Below are 16,426 nucleotides of genomic sequence, written 5' to 3'. Positions count from 1 at the left end.
GAGCATCTGCTTCACGCCTGCACTGCAGGGCGTGTCCTTGATTATGTCTCCAATCGTCTCCATAACGTCTTCCATGTCTGTCTTTCCTTGTGCCTTCCAGGCATCTTCCAAGGCGGGCCCTGTCACCTTCAGTAATTTTACTGCACAAATTAGGTTATCGTCCACAGGGTTAGAAAACAGGACATCCAACAACCCCCGGAGAGCAGCTACTCGAGCCTCTGTATTTGCACCTTCGATCTCCAGCGGAAGATAAAGTTCTCCCAGAAAGAGCACGAACCCGTGGAATCGTTTCCGAGCTGCTTCATCCCCTTTGGCAGCTTGATCTCTAGGCTCATAATCAGCCTGACATCTTTGAAGGAGCACTTGGCGGAAGCTGTCCCTCTGTGAGCGAATGGTCAGGTGACGGGACAGGTAACCACACAGGCGAGCTCCCCAGCAGCGGAGCTTGGGCTCGGACGTGGCCTGTTGATAGATGAGGTCCACAAGTTCTTGCAAAGCCTCGTCCGTGGTGACCCGGCCGCTCAGGGTCTCTGCAAACTGCTCCATGTCAGTTTCACAACTGCCAGGCTGCTCTGTCAGATGGTCCAAGAAATCCCAAACGAATACGGACAGAGGGAGTTCATCCTCGCAGGGTCCTGGTGATTAGAAGAACCTCAAGGGTAGAATTCAGGGCGCTGGCTGTCAGCGTGGGCATTCACAGGGTAGGAGGGAACACCTGCGGTTTAGCCCTGGCGGACTGGGACTCCCAGTTCTGCTGGGGGATGCGGTACTGGTGTCTCGTTTGTTCCAAGAATGTCCCCTCAGAGGGTGGGGAAGGGGTGGCTGGTGCTTATGTCCAGGACCCTCCCTCACAAACACACAAAGAGCTCCCGGGGGCTGTAAGCACCCCACTCTGCAGGCCTTGGCTGGCTTCGGGGGTCGGGGATGGAGCAGGCCCCACTCCCAGCACAGTTTATTTTAGATAAGACCAGCCTGTGTTCCTGTTACAGTATAACACTGAAATGTGTAAAATGCTTAAAAAATGTCTAAAAATGTTGAAAAGGTTTGAAATGTCTGAGTTAACTTAAAGTGTGATATTAAAGACACATTCCCACTGCTCTGAAGTGTGTACCCCATAGACGAGGATTTGAACTTCAGTTACTGACTCCGAGCGACTTGCTAAGATGGCCGTCTGTGTGAGTGAGGTACTCTCCCCAGATAACCACACGCAGCCCCTCGCTGTGTTTGAGACCAACATGTGTGCATTGGCTTAATTCAGGGATAGACGCCTGAACTGCTGCGGGTACGAAACAGGCTTTAAAAACGGGTCCTGACCACGCAACAGGGCTCACGGCTGAGACAGGCACAAAGGCACGTCCTTCTGCCAGTCCTGCCAGTGGCACCGCTCCACGCTCCCCGCTCCGTGCCAGACGACAGGCTAGTACCTCCCGATCGAGAGGCGACCGAGCTCTCCGGTGAGGAACGCCGGCCCCCGGCACCCGGACCGGACCAGCCCAGCTGCCGGACCCCAGAGGACAGCACCACCGGGATCCCACCAAGCCTGTACCCGCAGCACCAGGAACTGTGTGGGTAATAAAGTGCTGTGTGATTTGCAACTGCATATGTGTCATGTGGTGTAATTCCTCCGGCAGTTAATGGAATCATTTTGTGTGCGCTTAAAACTGAAATTAAAGCTTCTGGTCTTTTTGGTCCTAGACCTGCCCCTGGTCCTGCTTGCATAGAGTAGCCTCTTCGCTAGCAACTACTTGAATGTCCCAGACCTGCACGGTTAGAGTTTATCTCAAGGGACGCCTTGGATAACCCCCCCCAGATCCTTTCCCGGGATCTACGTGGGACAGCTCTGGAGTCTGAGCCTTGTTTCGGACCAGCAACAGGAGCTCAGGGCTGTGACCATAAAGTAGAAACCCTCCCATGTGTCCCCCTGACCCGTGGGGTGGAGGTTGCACTGAGTTGGTCCCCTGGGGACGTGGTCAAAGGCCTCACGTACCTTGATGGCTGCTCAACCGTTTCCTCAGCTCAAAGTACAGCTCAGGGACCTTGTACTTGGTCTCAATCTCCAAGGACAGGGCCTCCGGCGTCTCCAGCCGCACAGCCTGGCTCCTGGGGAAGCAGAGTCCAGAGCTGCTCAGGGGGCACCCCGAGGCTCCGCACCCCACTCCCCTCGTCCTTCGTCAGCACTCACCTGCTCAGGGCGCCCTTCACGTCCTGCGGGAAACAAAGGCACAGGTGAGTGTGGGAACACCAGGCTGATGGGCTGCTGCTCCCTCCCAGAGGCACAGGGCGGGCCCGGCCTTGGGTTCGGATGGGATGGGGCTTATACCCTGGTCGGCAGGGCACCTGGATGACTCTGAAGAGCAATCCTGTTCTTTTAAATCTTAGGACACACACACTTATGGGAACAGGGGCACGTTTCTTACATGGGAACAGGGGGTACGTTTTTGTTAAGTTTCCTTCCCAAGCCCTGAGCGAAGTGACTGGGGAGGTGACTGAGCTGTGAGGCCAGCGAGCAGAACCCATGAGCAGGGTCAGGCCCACCCACCAGGAGCCAAAACACCATCTGACCAACAGCATCTCCTCGCCTGGGGACTGAGGACAAGAGCTGACGGCTGAGACCCCCAGGGCTGCACACGGCACCCAGCCCCTTCCCCTTATAGTCCGGTCCCTGCAGCTGCTGGGAGACAGGACTCGATGGGTGTAAGCGCCCTGCCTGCTGGGTGGGCCGCCTTCTCAGTAAACGCCTTATGGGACTCACCCTGCCTTGGTGACCGGACACAGCGACAGGCAGCCGAGCCCACCCGGGGGTTTCTGGGTAACAGATGGACACCCCGGGCAACGATCCCCACTCTGGCCTCTGGACGGTCAACACGGCAGGACACCTCTCAGCCTCTGAGCCTGGTGCCCTCCTTGCTGAGGTGCTGGGGAGCCTGCGGCTGCTTAGGGGGGTGGGGAGCCCCCACGCTCCCTCTGGCCTCACCTCCCTCAGAGCACACCTGCCAGAGGCCACCTGTCACAAAGCCTCTCGGCGGTGGTGGCCACAGTGACCTACGGGGAGGGAGCAGCCATGAGACATGGTCACCCTGAGGGGCGCCCTCCACTTCCACCAGCGGGACCTGGGAAAAGCAGCTGGGAGACAGGGGGAGGTTCACCTTCCTGAGGCTGGAAGGAGGGCCCATCAGGCCAGGCTCACCCATCACTCATGGGGAGGCCCCACCTGGTCCCCAACATCACCTGACCTTCAGGATTCTGTGCCCCTGGACACAGGCACGTGGGAGCGGAAGCCATCCCCTGAGCTTGTTCGGCCGAGGGACCCACCCCCTCTACCTGCAGGGGGATTTTATTTTTCTTGATCCTCACCCGAGGATAATTTTCCATTGCTTTTTAGAGAGAGTGGAAGAGAGATGGAGAGACAATGAGAAACATCGATGTGAGAGAAACACATTCATTGGTTGCCTCCTGCATGAGCCACGACTAGGGCCTGGGCCAGGGAGAAGCCTGCAACCAAGGTACATGCCCTTGACCAGAATTGAACCCAGGACCCATTGGTCCTCAGGCTGATGCTCTACCCACCGAACCACACTGGAGTTTTGAGCCAAATCAAAAATTTGTGATTTATATATAGAGCCCTGTAGACCATGGAGCCACCTTGTAGATTTTAGTCTGTTCAATTTTCTAAGAGAAATAGGTTTAGCCCAGCTGGTGTGGCTCAGTGGTTGAGCATCAACCTATGAACCAGGAGATCAGGGTTTGATCCCCTGTCAGGGCATGTGTCCAGGTTGCGGGCTCGATCAATAATTCTCTCTCATCATTGATGTTTCTATCTCTCTCTCCCTCTCCCTTCCTCTCTCAAATTAAAAACAAAACAAAAAAACTTAATTTGCCTTTATGCCCTAGCCGGTTTGGCTCAGTGGATAGAGCGTTGGCTTGTGGACTAAAGGGTCCCAAGTTCAATTCCTGTCAAGGGCACACGCCTTGGTTGCAGGCTTGATCCTCGGCCTAGATCTGGGCACCTGTGGGAGGCAACCAATCAATGTGTCCCTCTCCCATGGACGTTTCTCTCTCTGTCTCTCCCTCTCCCTTCCACTCTCTCTAAAACCAATGGAACAATATCCTTGAATGAGAATTAACAAAATAACTAAATAAAAATAAAAGAAATCTGCCCACACTGATGTGCCGCCGCTGAGCGAGGCAGTTGGTCCTCTGTTCCCACGCCCCACCCCACCCCAATTCCCCTTCAGGAGCTCAGGACTCGTCCCCATGGCGACCTCCCAGGGCTCAGCCTCACCTGCAGCACCTTCTGGGCGGAGCCCTGGCATCGCTCCTCCAGCTCCCGGATGTGGTACTTGAGCTCGCGGCTCTGCTGGTCCAGGTCGGCCTCACTGTCCCTCAGTCTCTGCAGAGTGCGCTGTTCCTCGCTCTCCAGTCTCCACAGGTACGACCTCTCCTCCTCCCTCAGGAAGCTGTGCAGGTTCTGGAATTCCGCCTGGATTTTCTGTCTCTGAGCCTCTATCTTCTTCTACAGTTAAGAGAGGACGCTCAGCCCGGCCGGCGGGGCTCAGTGGTTGAGCGTCCACCTGTGACCCAGGAGGTCACATTGGATTCCCGGTCAGGACACAGGCCTGGACTGCGGCTCCATCCCCAGTGGGGGGCGTGCAGGAGGCAGCGATCCATGATTCTCTCTCCTCTTGGATGTTTCTATCTCTCTCCCTTCCTCTCTGAAATAAATACAAATATAAAATAAAATAAAAAAAGAAAGAAAGTTGGAAACCCAGTGGGGATGGCTCTCAGTAAACAGGCATGTGATCCTGCGGCTCCGACAGGCACTGGCCTCCTGGCCATTTCCTGCTGGAAGGAGGGGGGAGGGGATGAGCTCTCATCGATGTGGACAAGGAGGACAATGGCTTCTTCTCGGGGTTCCACCTGCTGCTCTGGTTCAGTGACACCATCCCTGTGCTTGGCCCGATCAGACCCTACGCCTAAGCGCCAGGACAGACAGAGCTTCACACCAAGAAATCCCTGTTCTTTTTCTGTTGTTGTCGTTAATCCTCACCCAGGATATTCTCTCCATTGATTGTTAGAGAGAGGGGAGTGGCAGGGAGGGAGGTGGGGAGAGAGAGAGGAACGTCAATGTGAGAGAGACATGGGCTGTTGCCTCTTGCACACGCCCGACTGGGGGGACTGCACCTGAGCCCAGGGGGGTGCCCTCCAGCGGCCAAGGGGAGAGCCCCCCATTCTCACCTTCCACTGGGTGATCTGCTTCGCCGTGAAAGCTTTCTGGTTCGTGCATTCCTCTTCCAGCTGCCTCAGTTTCCTCACTGCTTCCTGGAGCTTTTCCTGGAGGAAGAAATGGAATGACCCTTGCTGACCACATCTCCCTTCTCCCTCTGACGGGAAGAACCTGGATGTCAGTGCCCCGGGCTCTCTCTGTCCCTGTCACCCTGACCCTCCTCTCGGCTAATGGCCAGGACACCCTGTGGGGGGACCTAGACTGAGCTGATGGAAGGCTCGGTGACACCTGCCTTTCCCCACACGCCCCCGCCCCCTGGCTGTGCGTTTGCTGTGGGCCCTCTCACAGGAGAGCCCTCTTTTCTCAGCACTCCTACATACCATTAATATTTTTATATGTAAATATATGTATATATTTCTATTCCTCTAAGAGAGGAAGAGAGAGACAGGAACACCAATGATGAGAGAGAATCATGGATCAGCTGCCTCCTGCATGCCCAACACTGGGGATGGAGCCACAACCTGGGCATGTGTCCCGACTAAGTATCTAACCGTGACCTCCTGGCTCCTAGGTCTATGCTCAACCACTGAGCCACGCTGGCCGGGCCACATGGTTAGTGTTCAGGCTCCTTCAGGACTCACCTCTGGGAGGGATCCCCGAGACCACCCGCACCCGGGTCCCCTTCCCACCCCCCAGGCCATGGAGGCGGGGCAGTCCTTCCGCTGGTGCATCTTCCCTACTGGACGGCAGGCGGCCCACGAGGTGGCTCCTGGTCCCTGTGCTTTCACTCCCCACGCGCCCCTGCACACGGCGCTGTCTCCTTACATTGACCAGAGAGGAGATAAAACGCGCAGGTGCGGCCCTGGCTGGTTGGGCTCAGTGGCTAGAGCCTCAGCCCAGTTCGATTCCGGTCAAAGGTATGAACCTCGGCTGCTGTTTCCTGGCCCTGGTCGCGGCGCCTGCAGGAGGCAACCAATCCGTGTCTCTCTCAGATCGATGTTTCTCTTTCTCTATCCCCCTTCCTTCCAGTCTCTCTAAAAATCAGTGGGAAAATATTGTCAGGTGAGGATTATCAAACAAAACAAAAAAACCACGCATGTGTGGGTTTGAGCGCATGGGGCGCTGGAGCTGGGACCAGTTCATCACGCAGCCGGGACCTGGATGAGTCTGTCCATCCGGGGAAGGTGGGGCTGGACAGCCGGGACTTGATTCAGGGAGGACCCACCCTCAACCTTCCTGCCCCTCCCGCCCCTCCCGCCCCGACTCAACCTCCCGCTAGAACAAAGAACCACAGGAGGAAAGCTAGCATTCAGGGTCCCAACCTTGGGCTCCCTCCTGGATGAGGGGGTTCTTGGGGCGCAGGAGGGGGCACTGGGCTGGATGAGGGGGGTCTCGGGGCGCACGAGGGGTCACTCACTCTGTAGCCCGGGCTCACGTCCTCCACGAGCACCGTGTTGTGGCCCTTGTGCTGCCCATGGCGCTCGCAGCGCCAGCAGATGAGCTGGCCGTCATCCTCGCAGAAGAGGTGCAGCCGCTCCCCGTGCTCCTCACAGGACAGCTCCTGCTCCTGCTCCTGCTCCTGCTCCTGCTCCCGGAGGGCTGCGATGAGGCTGCCCAGCTGCTTGTTGGGCCGCAGGCTGCCTCTCTGTAAGGGAGCCTGGCACTGGGGGCAGGAGAAGGTGTCCGTGTTCTGCTGGCTCCGTGGGGAGGAGGGCGGGCCCATGAAGCGCAGGAGGCAGGCCTGGCAGTAGCTGTGGCTGCAGCTGATGCTCACGGGCTCGGCCATCAGGTGCAGGCAGATGGAGCAGGTGGCCTCCTCCCACATCTTCTTGCTGGCGGAGGCCGACGCCATGCCTCTGCCGAAAGCTGCAATGCCGGACCCAGAGGCTCCCACAGCACTCTCTGGAGGGAGTCGCCTGGAGCCGCCACTTCCCAGGTCCTGGGCAGGATGTTCAAGTAGAAATGAAACTACCTGTGGTGGAGGGCGGAGCGATGCTGGGTTTGGGGAGGAAACCAGAATTGGCCCTAAGCATTTGCAAGAGGCTGGGCTGGGCCCTAAGAGTTTGCACTTGGCTGGGTTGGGCCTGGCAGCAGGGGGAGGGGGGGAGAAGTCCTTCTTCTACAGCCACAGGGAAAGGGGACAAGTCCTCACAGGGACCTGAGCTCTGGGCCAGCAGGAGCTTCTGAGGTCGGGAGCAGCACAACCCACAGGCCCAACTGCAGCTCTTCCTGCCGTGGCCACCAACCAACCCCCTCGGGGTGCATCCGCTTCTGGGCGGATGTTATTTTATTTTTTGCTATTTTTTAGGTCCCTATTTTTTCATCACTGCTCTGAAGGGGGCGGTGGAAAGGGCTGGTGACCTCCGCCCTCATTCTCCTCCTCAGCGTCGCTCTGCAGGGTCAGACACTGGTCAGCATCACCACCAGTCAGCACCCAGCTGGGAGCCGGGAGCCATGGGAGGCCCCAGGCCACCGAGGGGGCGGAACTTAGAGCCAAAGGACTGCAGGGCCCAGCCCGTGTGTCAGGGGTTGAGCGTCGACCTACCTATAAGCCAAGAGCTCACAGTTCCATTCCTGGTCACACGCCAGGGTCGCGGGCTTGATCCCCAGTGGGGGGCGTGCCACACGGGTGTGGGGGGCTGAGCCCAGGGGTTCATCAGCAGTCTCCTCCCCCCACAGGGCTCCCGGGCACCTTCCAGGTCTTGGGCTCCCTTGTGAGGATCCCTTCGAGGAAAAGGGAAGCTGGGATTCCACTGACTCTGTTGCCTTCTTCCAGGGACCACAGAGAGCAGAGGGCCCGGACCTCACCCTGAGGCCACAGTTCCCGCCATGAGGTGAAGGTTCGCCCCTGAGAGCTCTGGCTATGGGATCCCTGGCAGACGGGGCGGGAGAGAAGGCAGACGGGGAAGATCACATGGGTTCACCCAGCCCCACTCCCCGAGGGTTAGACGTCCCCTTTCCTGCCCTGGAGCCAGGGCCCGAGGCAGCCTGGTGACCCTGTGCCCATGAGGGTGGCATTGAACAAAGACCATGACAGCCCATTTTCAAGTGTAGAGAGCACCTGGGAAAGGCCCTCGAGCTGGTTGTTGTCTGAATCCAGTGGCGCCTGGCAGGGCCGTGCCCTGGAAACAAACCTTGCCAGAGGCAGGTGTGTTGTCAGTCTGACCTTTACCTCAGGGCTGGGAGTGGTGGAAGTGGGGGGTGGGTGTTTCATTATCTAAATCCAGCCAGGCTCCAGGAACAAATGCGATTATCTGGGCCCACCCAGAAGTGATGATTACAAAGAAGCCACAAGAATGCACATATTTTCTTTATCTAAAATTTCAGTAAAGCTTCCTGGTATCTTACTGTATAAAATAAACGCACTGTATCAGCTCTGAGTCCCTGTCTCTCCATCAGAGGGCAGCTGTCCCACGCGGTCCCAGCTTTCCAAACTGTGTCTGTGTCTGTCTCTTTCATTTTCTCAATCCCCCCATCACCCCTACTCAGGACTCCTGTCAGCTCTGTAGCTGTGATGGTTGTGGAAAGAGAAATATTTATACCCAGGCCAGGGAACAGCGGACAATCTGGGTGCAAAGTCAGCAAGGCCAGGTCACTTGACTGCTTATGTAAAGACCCCAGGCATGCCCTATATCAGTGGTGCCTGTGCTGACTCAGCACACGTATATGGACACACCGACAGTGTGCCCAGGCCACAGCTACATACAACACTTTTTTCTGGCAATTTGATGAAACAAATTGTTTTTATTAGTCCTATGCAAATAGGCACAAATTGCACGAATTTTTAAAGGGAAAAAAGAGAGACTATGGACATGCCGGCTGGCACACCCAGAATAGGCAGCAAGTAAGCAGACAGAGTGATGTGAGCTGAAGCCAGCTGGTGTGGCTCAGTAGTTTTGCGGTGACCTAGGAACCAGGAGGTCAGGGTTCAATTTCTGGTCAGGGCACAGGCCCGGGTTGTGGGGCGTGCAGGAGGCAGCTGGTCAATAATTCTCACAATTTTCTTCCACTTCCCTGACAGCGCTTCTTAAATGTATCACGCTTATGAAATTGTTTACAGTGCTGAATGTGCCCCTGGGTCAGGTGGGCCTGGGCCAGTGATGGCGAACCTATGACACGCGTGGCAGAGGTGACACGCGAACTCATATTTTTGGTTGATTTTTCTTTGTTAAATGGCATTTAAATATATAAAATAAATATCAAAAATATAAGTCTTTGTTTTACTATGGTTGCAAAAATTAAAAAATTTCTATATGTGACACGACACCAGAGTTAAGTTAGGGTTTTTCAAAATGCTGACACGCCGAGCTCAGAAGGTTTGCCATCACTGGCCTGGGCTCTCACATTTCTATGTGTGTGTGTGTGTGTGTGTGTGTGTACATATCCATACATATACATACATGTCTACACATGCACCATAGATAAATGTACATATGTACATTCACACACATAATTCTACATGTGTAGGCTATACGTGTTAGGTTTTTTTGTAGTTATCTTTTTGTTTAGTTTTATAATTTTTTTTATTTTATAAAATATATTTTTTATTGACTTCAGAGAGGAAGGGAGAGGGAGAAAGAGATAGAAACATCAAGGATGAGAGAGAATCACAGATCCACTGCCTCCTGCACGGCCCACCCTGGGGATTGAGCCTGCATCCTGGGCCTGTGCCCTGACCAGGAATCGAACCCTGACCTTCTGGTTCATAGGTTGACACTCAAACCCTGAGCTATGCTGGCCAGGCTTCCAGTGATTTTTTAGAAAGTGGAAGGGAGGGGGTGAGACAGAGAGAAAAACACATCAATTGGTAGAAGTACCTGCCCTAGACCGGATTGAACCTGGGACCCTTCTGTCCACAGACCGACCCTCTATCCACTGAGCCAAACCGGCCAGGGCAACATAGTTTATTTCACCATATTATTTTATTTTATTTCTTAAGTTCTAGGGAATAGAGTTTATTGTGGCAGGGAGTGTCACACACGACTGAGGGTGCGGACATTAGTGACATCACTCTGCGTCTTCCATCGGGTACAAGTGTGACCGGTTTCCTGCCTCCGGTTCCCAACATCACCTGCACGGCTTCCTCACTCTGACCCGGGGACGTTTAACCCAACGGCTTCTGCTGACGCTCTGGTTCCAAACAAAACTCTGCATAAGCTTCTGAGTCCACCTCATCATCAATATCATCCAAGTACGGTCACCACCCGGACACACCTGCTCCATTTTCTTCACAATCTGGAAAATGAGTCTTCTCTTCAACTCACTCTTTTTTGTTTTTAATGAATCTTCATTTTTGAAAGTATCACATATGTCCTTCCCCCTCCCCCTCCCCTCCCGCCCTCAGGTCACTCCTGATTGAATCGTGGTCATCGGGATCAGCTGCAGGGAGAGGAACACCATACGCTGGACCCAATGGCGGTTCCGTCACAAAACAGTTGGGATCATTCTCAGGTGCTGCTTCTTTTGGATGCTGAGGTGACAGGGACTCTCCCCCGGTTACTTGACCGGAGCTCTACAAGCTTCAAGAGCATCTGCCTCACGTCTACACTGCAGGGCGCGTGCAGAGTGATGTCTTTAATCCTCTGGATAACGTCGTCCATGTCCGTCGTTCCTTGTGCCTTCCAGGCATCTTGCAAGGGGCCCTGTCAACTTCAGGAATTTTACTGCACAAATTAGGTTATCGTCCACGGGGTGAGAAAGGAGGGCATCCAACAACCCCCGGAGAAAAGGTGTTTGAGCCTCTGTATTTGCACCTTCGATCTCCAGCGGAAGATAAAATTCTCCCATAAAGAGCACGAACTCCTGGAATCGTTTCCGAGCTGCTTCATCCCCCTTGGCAGCTTGATCTCTAGGCTCATAATCAGCCTGACATTTTTGAAGGAGCACATCGTAGAAGCTGCCCCTCTGTGAGCGAATGGTCAGGTGACGGGACAGGTAATTACACAGGCGAGCTCCCCCGCTGCGGAGTTTTGGCTCGGACATGGCCTGTTGATAGATGAGGCCCACAAGTTCTTCCAAAGCCTCGTCCGTGGTGACCCGGCCACTCAGGGTCTCTGCAAACTGCTCCCATGTCAAGTTTCACAAACTGCCAGGCTGCTCTGTCAGATGGTCCAAGAAATCCCAAACGAATACGGACAGAGGGAGACCATCCTCGCAGGGTCCTGGTGATTAGAAGAACCTCAAGGGTAGAATTCAGGGGGCTGGCTGTCAGCGTCCTGGGGTCTCGTTTGTTTCAAGAATGTCCCCTTGGAGGGTGGGGAAGGGGCTGCTGCCCCGTGACCCGTGGGGTGGAGGTTGCACTGAGCTCGGTCCCCTGGGGGCTTAGCAACACCCTCACGTACCTTGATGGCTTCTCAACCATTTCCTCAGCTCAAAGCAAATCTCGAGGACCTGGCATTTAGTCTGAATCTCCAAGGAGACGGCCTCTGGCGCCTCCAGCCGCACAGCCTGGCTCCTGGGGGAGCAGAAGCCAGAGATGCTCAGGGGACACCCCCCGGCTCTGCACCCAACTCCCCTCGCCTTCCCTTCAGCACTCACCTGCTCAGGGCGCCCTTCACGTCCTGCGGGAAACAAAGGCACAGGTGAGTGTGGGAACACCAGGCTGATGGGCTGCTGCTCCCTCCCAGAGGCACAGGGCGGGCCCGGCCTTGGGTTCGGATGGGATGGGGGCTTATACCCTGGTCGGCAGGGCACCTGGATGACTCTGAAGAGCAATCCTGTTCCTTTAAATCTTAGGACACACACACTAACGGGAACAGGGGGCACGTTTCTTACATGGGAACAGGGGTTAAGTTTTTGTTAAGTTTCCTTCCCAGGCCCTGAGCGAAGTGACTGGGGAGGTGACTGAGCTGTGAGGCCAGCGAGCAGAACCCATGAGCAGGGTCAGGCCCACCCACCAGGAGCCAAAACACCATCTGACCAACAGCATCTCCTCGCCTGGGGACTGAGGACAAGAGCTGACGGCTGAGACCCCCAGGGCTGCACACAGCACCCAGCCCCTTCCCCTTATAGTCCGGTCCCTGCACCTGCTGGGAGACAGGACTCGATGGGTGTAAGCGCCCTGCCTGCTGGGTGGGCCGCCTTCTCAGTAAACGCCTTATGGGACTCATCCCTGCCTTGGTGACCGGACACAGCGACAGGCAGCCAAGCCCACCCGGGGGTTTCTGGGTAACAGATGGACACCCCGGGCAACGATCCCCACTCTGGCCTCTGGACGGTCAGCACAGCAGGACGCCTCTCAGCCTCGGACCCTGGCGCCCTCCTTGCTGAGGTGCTGGGGAGCCTGCGGCTGCTTAGGGGGGTGGGGAGCCCCCACGCTCCCTCTGGCCTCACCTCCCTCAGAGCGCACCTGCCAGAGGCCACCTGTCACAAAGCCTCTCGGCGGTGGGTGGGTGCACGGCGCCCAGACTGGGCCCTGAGGTGGCGGCCACAGTGACCCAGGGGGCGGAGCGGCCATGAGACATGGTCACCCTGAGGGGTGCCCTCCACTTCCAGCAGCCGGACCTGGGACCAGCAGCTGGAGGTAGGGGGAGGTTCACCTTCCTGAGGCTGGAAGGAGGGCCCACCAGGCCAGGCTCACCCTTCACTCATGGGGCGGCCCACCTGGTCCCCAACATCACCTGACCTTCAGGATTCTGTGCCCCTGGACACAGGCACGTGGGAGCGGAAGCCATCCCCTGAGCCTTTTTGGGCAAGGAATGTAGGAAGCATCTATAGGGTTAAGTCTCAGACTGACCTGCTTGCAAAGCCACAAACAAGTCCCAGCTTAGAGGGCACAGCCCTGTTAGCATAACTAGGCTTGACCTTATGAGGGTCCCTAGATCTTATCTGGGAAGCTAATGGGCTGTGGGAGGTGCAGCAAGTGCTGCCAAAACAAGTGAAACTCCCAAGAACATTGTAACTATGGTGACCACTACCTTGTTTACCTCTGGCTATAAAATAAAGGCTCTGGTTGCTGTCTGGGTCTCTCTCTGTGGCCTCAGCCAGGCACAGGAGATCCACCTAGACCCAGCTTATTCTCTTTGTCTTTTCTACATCCTTCGCCGCCCCCCCGAGGCTCACCGAACCCTTGGCTGAGCTGGCTCCCCACAAAGGAACCCACCCCACTACCTGCAGGTGGATTTTATTCTTCTTGATCCTCACCAAAGGATAATTTTCCATTGGTTTTTAGAGAGAGTGGAAGAGAGAGGGAGAGACAGAGAGAAACATCGATGTGAGAGAAACACATCGATTGGTTGCCCCCTGCGGGAGCCCCGACCAGGACCTGGGCCAGGGAGGAGCCTGCAACCAAGGTACGTGCCCTTGACCAGAATGGAACCCGGGACCCTTTGGTCCTCAGGCTGATGCTCTGTCCACTGAGCCACACTGGAGTTTTGAGCCAAATCACAATTTTCTGATTTATAAATAGAGCCCTGTAGACCATGAAGCCACCTTGTAGATTTTAGTCTGTTCAATATTCTGAAAGGAATAGGCTTAGCCCAGCTGGTGTGGCTCAGTGCTTGAGCATCAACCTATGAACCAGGAACCTATGAACCTGTCAGGGCACATGTTTAGGTTGCGGGCTGGATCAATGATTGTCGTCATTGATGTTTCTATCTTTCTCTCCCTCTCCCTTCCTCTCTGAAATAAAAAAAAAAACAAAAATAAAAAACATTAAAAAGTCATGAGAAATAAAAATAAAAGAAATATGCCTTTATGCCCTAGCCTAGTGGTTCTCAACTTGTGGGTCGCCACCACTTTGGCGGTCGAATGACCCTTTCACAGGGTCGCCTAAGACCATCCTGCATATCAGATATTTACATTACGATTCATAATGGTAGCAACAGTACAGTTATGAAGTAGCAACGAATATAATTTTAAGCTTGGGTCATAACATGAGGAACTGTATTTAATGGGCCAGAAAGTTGAGAACCACTGCCCTAGCCGGTTTGGCTCACTGGATAGAGCATCGGCCTGTTGACTGTCGGCAAGTTCAATTCAGGTCAAGGGCACAGGCCTTGGTTACAGGCTTGATCCTCGGCCTAGAGCTGGGCACCTGTGGAGGCAACAAATCAATGCCTCCCTCTCCCATCAATGTTTCTCTCTCTGTCTCTCCCTCTCTCTTCCACTCTCTCTAAAACCAAAGGAACAATATCCGTGAATGAGAATTAACAAAATAACTAAATAAAAATAAAAGAAATCTGCCCACACTGATGTGCCACCGCTGAGCGAGGCAGGCGGTCCTCTGTTCCCACCCCGCCCCCACCTCCCTGCCTCCCCCGCAGCAGCTCAGGACCCGCCCCTTGGGGTCCTCCCAGGGCTCAGCCTCACCTGCAGCAGCTTCTGGGCGGAGCCCTGGCATCGCTCCTCCAGCTCCAGGATGTGGCTCTCAAGCTCGCGGCTCTGCTGGTCCAGGTCGGCCTCACTGTCCCTCAGTCTCTGCAGAGTGCGCTGTTCCTCGCTCTCCAGTTTCCGCAGGTACGACCTCTCCTCCTCCCTCAGGAAGCTGTGCAGCTTCTGGAAGTCCGCCTGGATTTTCTGTCTCTGAGCCTCTATCTTCTCCTACAGTCAAGAGAGGACGCTCAGCCCGGCCGGCGGGGTCAGTGGTTGAGCGTCCACCTGTGACCCAGGAGGTCACATTGGATTCCCGGTCAGGACACAGGCCCGGGTTGCGGGCTCCATCCCCAGTGGGGGGCGTGCAGGAGGCAGACGACCATGATTCTCTCTCCTCTTGGATGTTTCTATCTCTCCCTTCCTCTCTGAAATAAATACAAATATAAAATAAAATAAAGTAAAAAAAAGAAAGTTGGAAACCCTGTGGGGACGGCTGTCGGTAAACAGGCATGTGATTCTGCGGCTCCGACAGGCACTGGCCTCCTGGCCATTTCCTGCTGGAAGGAGGGGGGAGGGGATGAGCTCTCATCGATGTGGACAAGGAGGACAATGGCTTCTTCTCGGGGTTCCACCTGCTGCTCTGGTTCAGTGACACCATCCCTGTGCTTGGCCCGATCAGACCCTACGCCTAAGCGCCAGGACAGACAGAGCTTCACACCAAGAAATTCCTGTTCTTTTTCTGTTGTTGTCGTTAATCCTCACCCAGGATATTCTCTCCATTGATTGTTAGAGAGAGGGGAGTGGCAGGGAGGGAGGGAGGGGAGAGAGAGAGGAACGTCAATGTGAGAGAGACATGGGCTGTTGCCTCCTGCACACGCCCGATTGGGTGGGGATTGCACCTGAGCCCAGGGGGGTGCCCTCCAGCGGCCAAGGTGAGAGCCCCCCATTCTCACCTCCCACTGGGCGATCTGCTTCACCGTGAATGCTTTCTGGTTCGTGCATTCCTCTTCCAGCTGCCTCAGTTTCCTCACCGCTTCCTGGAGCTTTTCCTGGAGGAAGAAATGGAGTGACCCTTGCTGACCACATCTCCCTTCTCCCTCTGACAGGAAGAACCTGGATGTCAGTGCCCGGGGCTCTCTCTGTCCCTGTCATCCTGACCCTCCTCTTGGCTAATGGCCAGGACACCCTGTGCGGGAACCTAGACTGAGCTGATTGGAAGGCTCGGGGACACCTGCCTTTCCCTACACGCCCCCGCCCCCTGGCTGTGTGTTTGCAGTGGGCCCTCTCAAAGGAGAGCCCTCTGTTTCTCAGCACTCCTACATGCCGTTAATTTTTTTTAAAAAAATATATATTTTATTGATTCCCCACAGAAAGGTAGGGAGAGGGATAGAGAGTTAGAAACATCGATGAGAGAGAAACATCGATCAGCTGCCTCCTGCACACTCCCTACTGGGGATGTGCCCGCAACCAAGGTACATGCCCTTGACCGGAATCGAACCTGGGACCCTTCAGTCCGCAGGCCGATGCTCTATCCACTGAGCCAAACCAGTTAGGGCAACCGTTAATTTTTATATGTAAAAATATGTATATATTTCTATTCCTCTCAGAGAGGAAGAGACAGAAACATGAACAATGAGAGAGCATTATGGGTCTTCTGCCTCCTGCATGCCCCACACTGGGGATGGAGCCCGAAACCCAGGCATGTGCCCTGACCAGGAATCCAACTGTGACCTCCTGGTTCCTAGGTCGATGCTCAACCACTGAGCCACGCTGGCCGGGCACATGGTTAGTATTTAGGCTCTTCAGACTCACTCTGGGAGGGCTCCGAGACCACCCGCACCCGGGTCCCCCTTCCCACCCCCCAGGCCATGGAGGCCGGGCAGTCCTTCC

At 55.3% G+C, this 16,426-nt stretch overlaps 1 protein-coding gene and 1 pseudogene across 1 annotated transcript; both read right to left on the bottom strand.

Moving 5' to 3' along the window:
• Positions 1 to 17: 17 nt before the first annotated feature.
• LOC102430616 (E3 ubiquitin-protein ligase TRIM38-like) lies at positions 18 to 7,115 on the bottom strand (the record flags this gene model as incomplete). Its single annotated transcript, XM_014450703.2, has 6 exons — positions 6,642 to 7,115; positions 5,236 to 5,331; positions 4,283 to 4,513; positions 2,183 to 2,205; positions 1,988 to 2,100; positions 18 to 635 (listed from the first exon to the last, which is right to left on the bottom strand). Coding segments are annotated over exons 1-6 (1,516 nt in total), but the record flags the coding sequence as incomplete, so codon positions are not given.
• Positions 7,116 to 10,127: 3,012 nt separating this feature from the next.
• LOC102430103 lies at positions 10,128 to 15,585 on the bottom strand (annotated as a pseudogene).
• Positions 15,586 to 16,426: the final 841 nt, after the last annotated feature.

Source organism: Myotis lucifugus, unplaced genomic scaffold (genome assembly GCF_000147115.1).
Source record: "Myotis lucifugus unplaced genomic scaffold, Myoluc2.0 scaffold_3286, whole genome shotgun sequence".
Lineage (NCBI taxonomy): Eukaryota > Metazoa > Chordata > Mammalia > Chiroptera > Vespertilionidae > Myotis > Myotis lucifugus.
The sequence above is the reverse complement of the archived record's forward strand: the minus strand, read 5'-3'. Positions and strand labels throughout refer to the sequence as shown.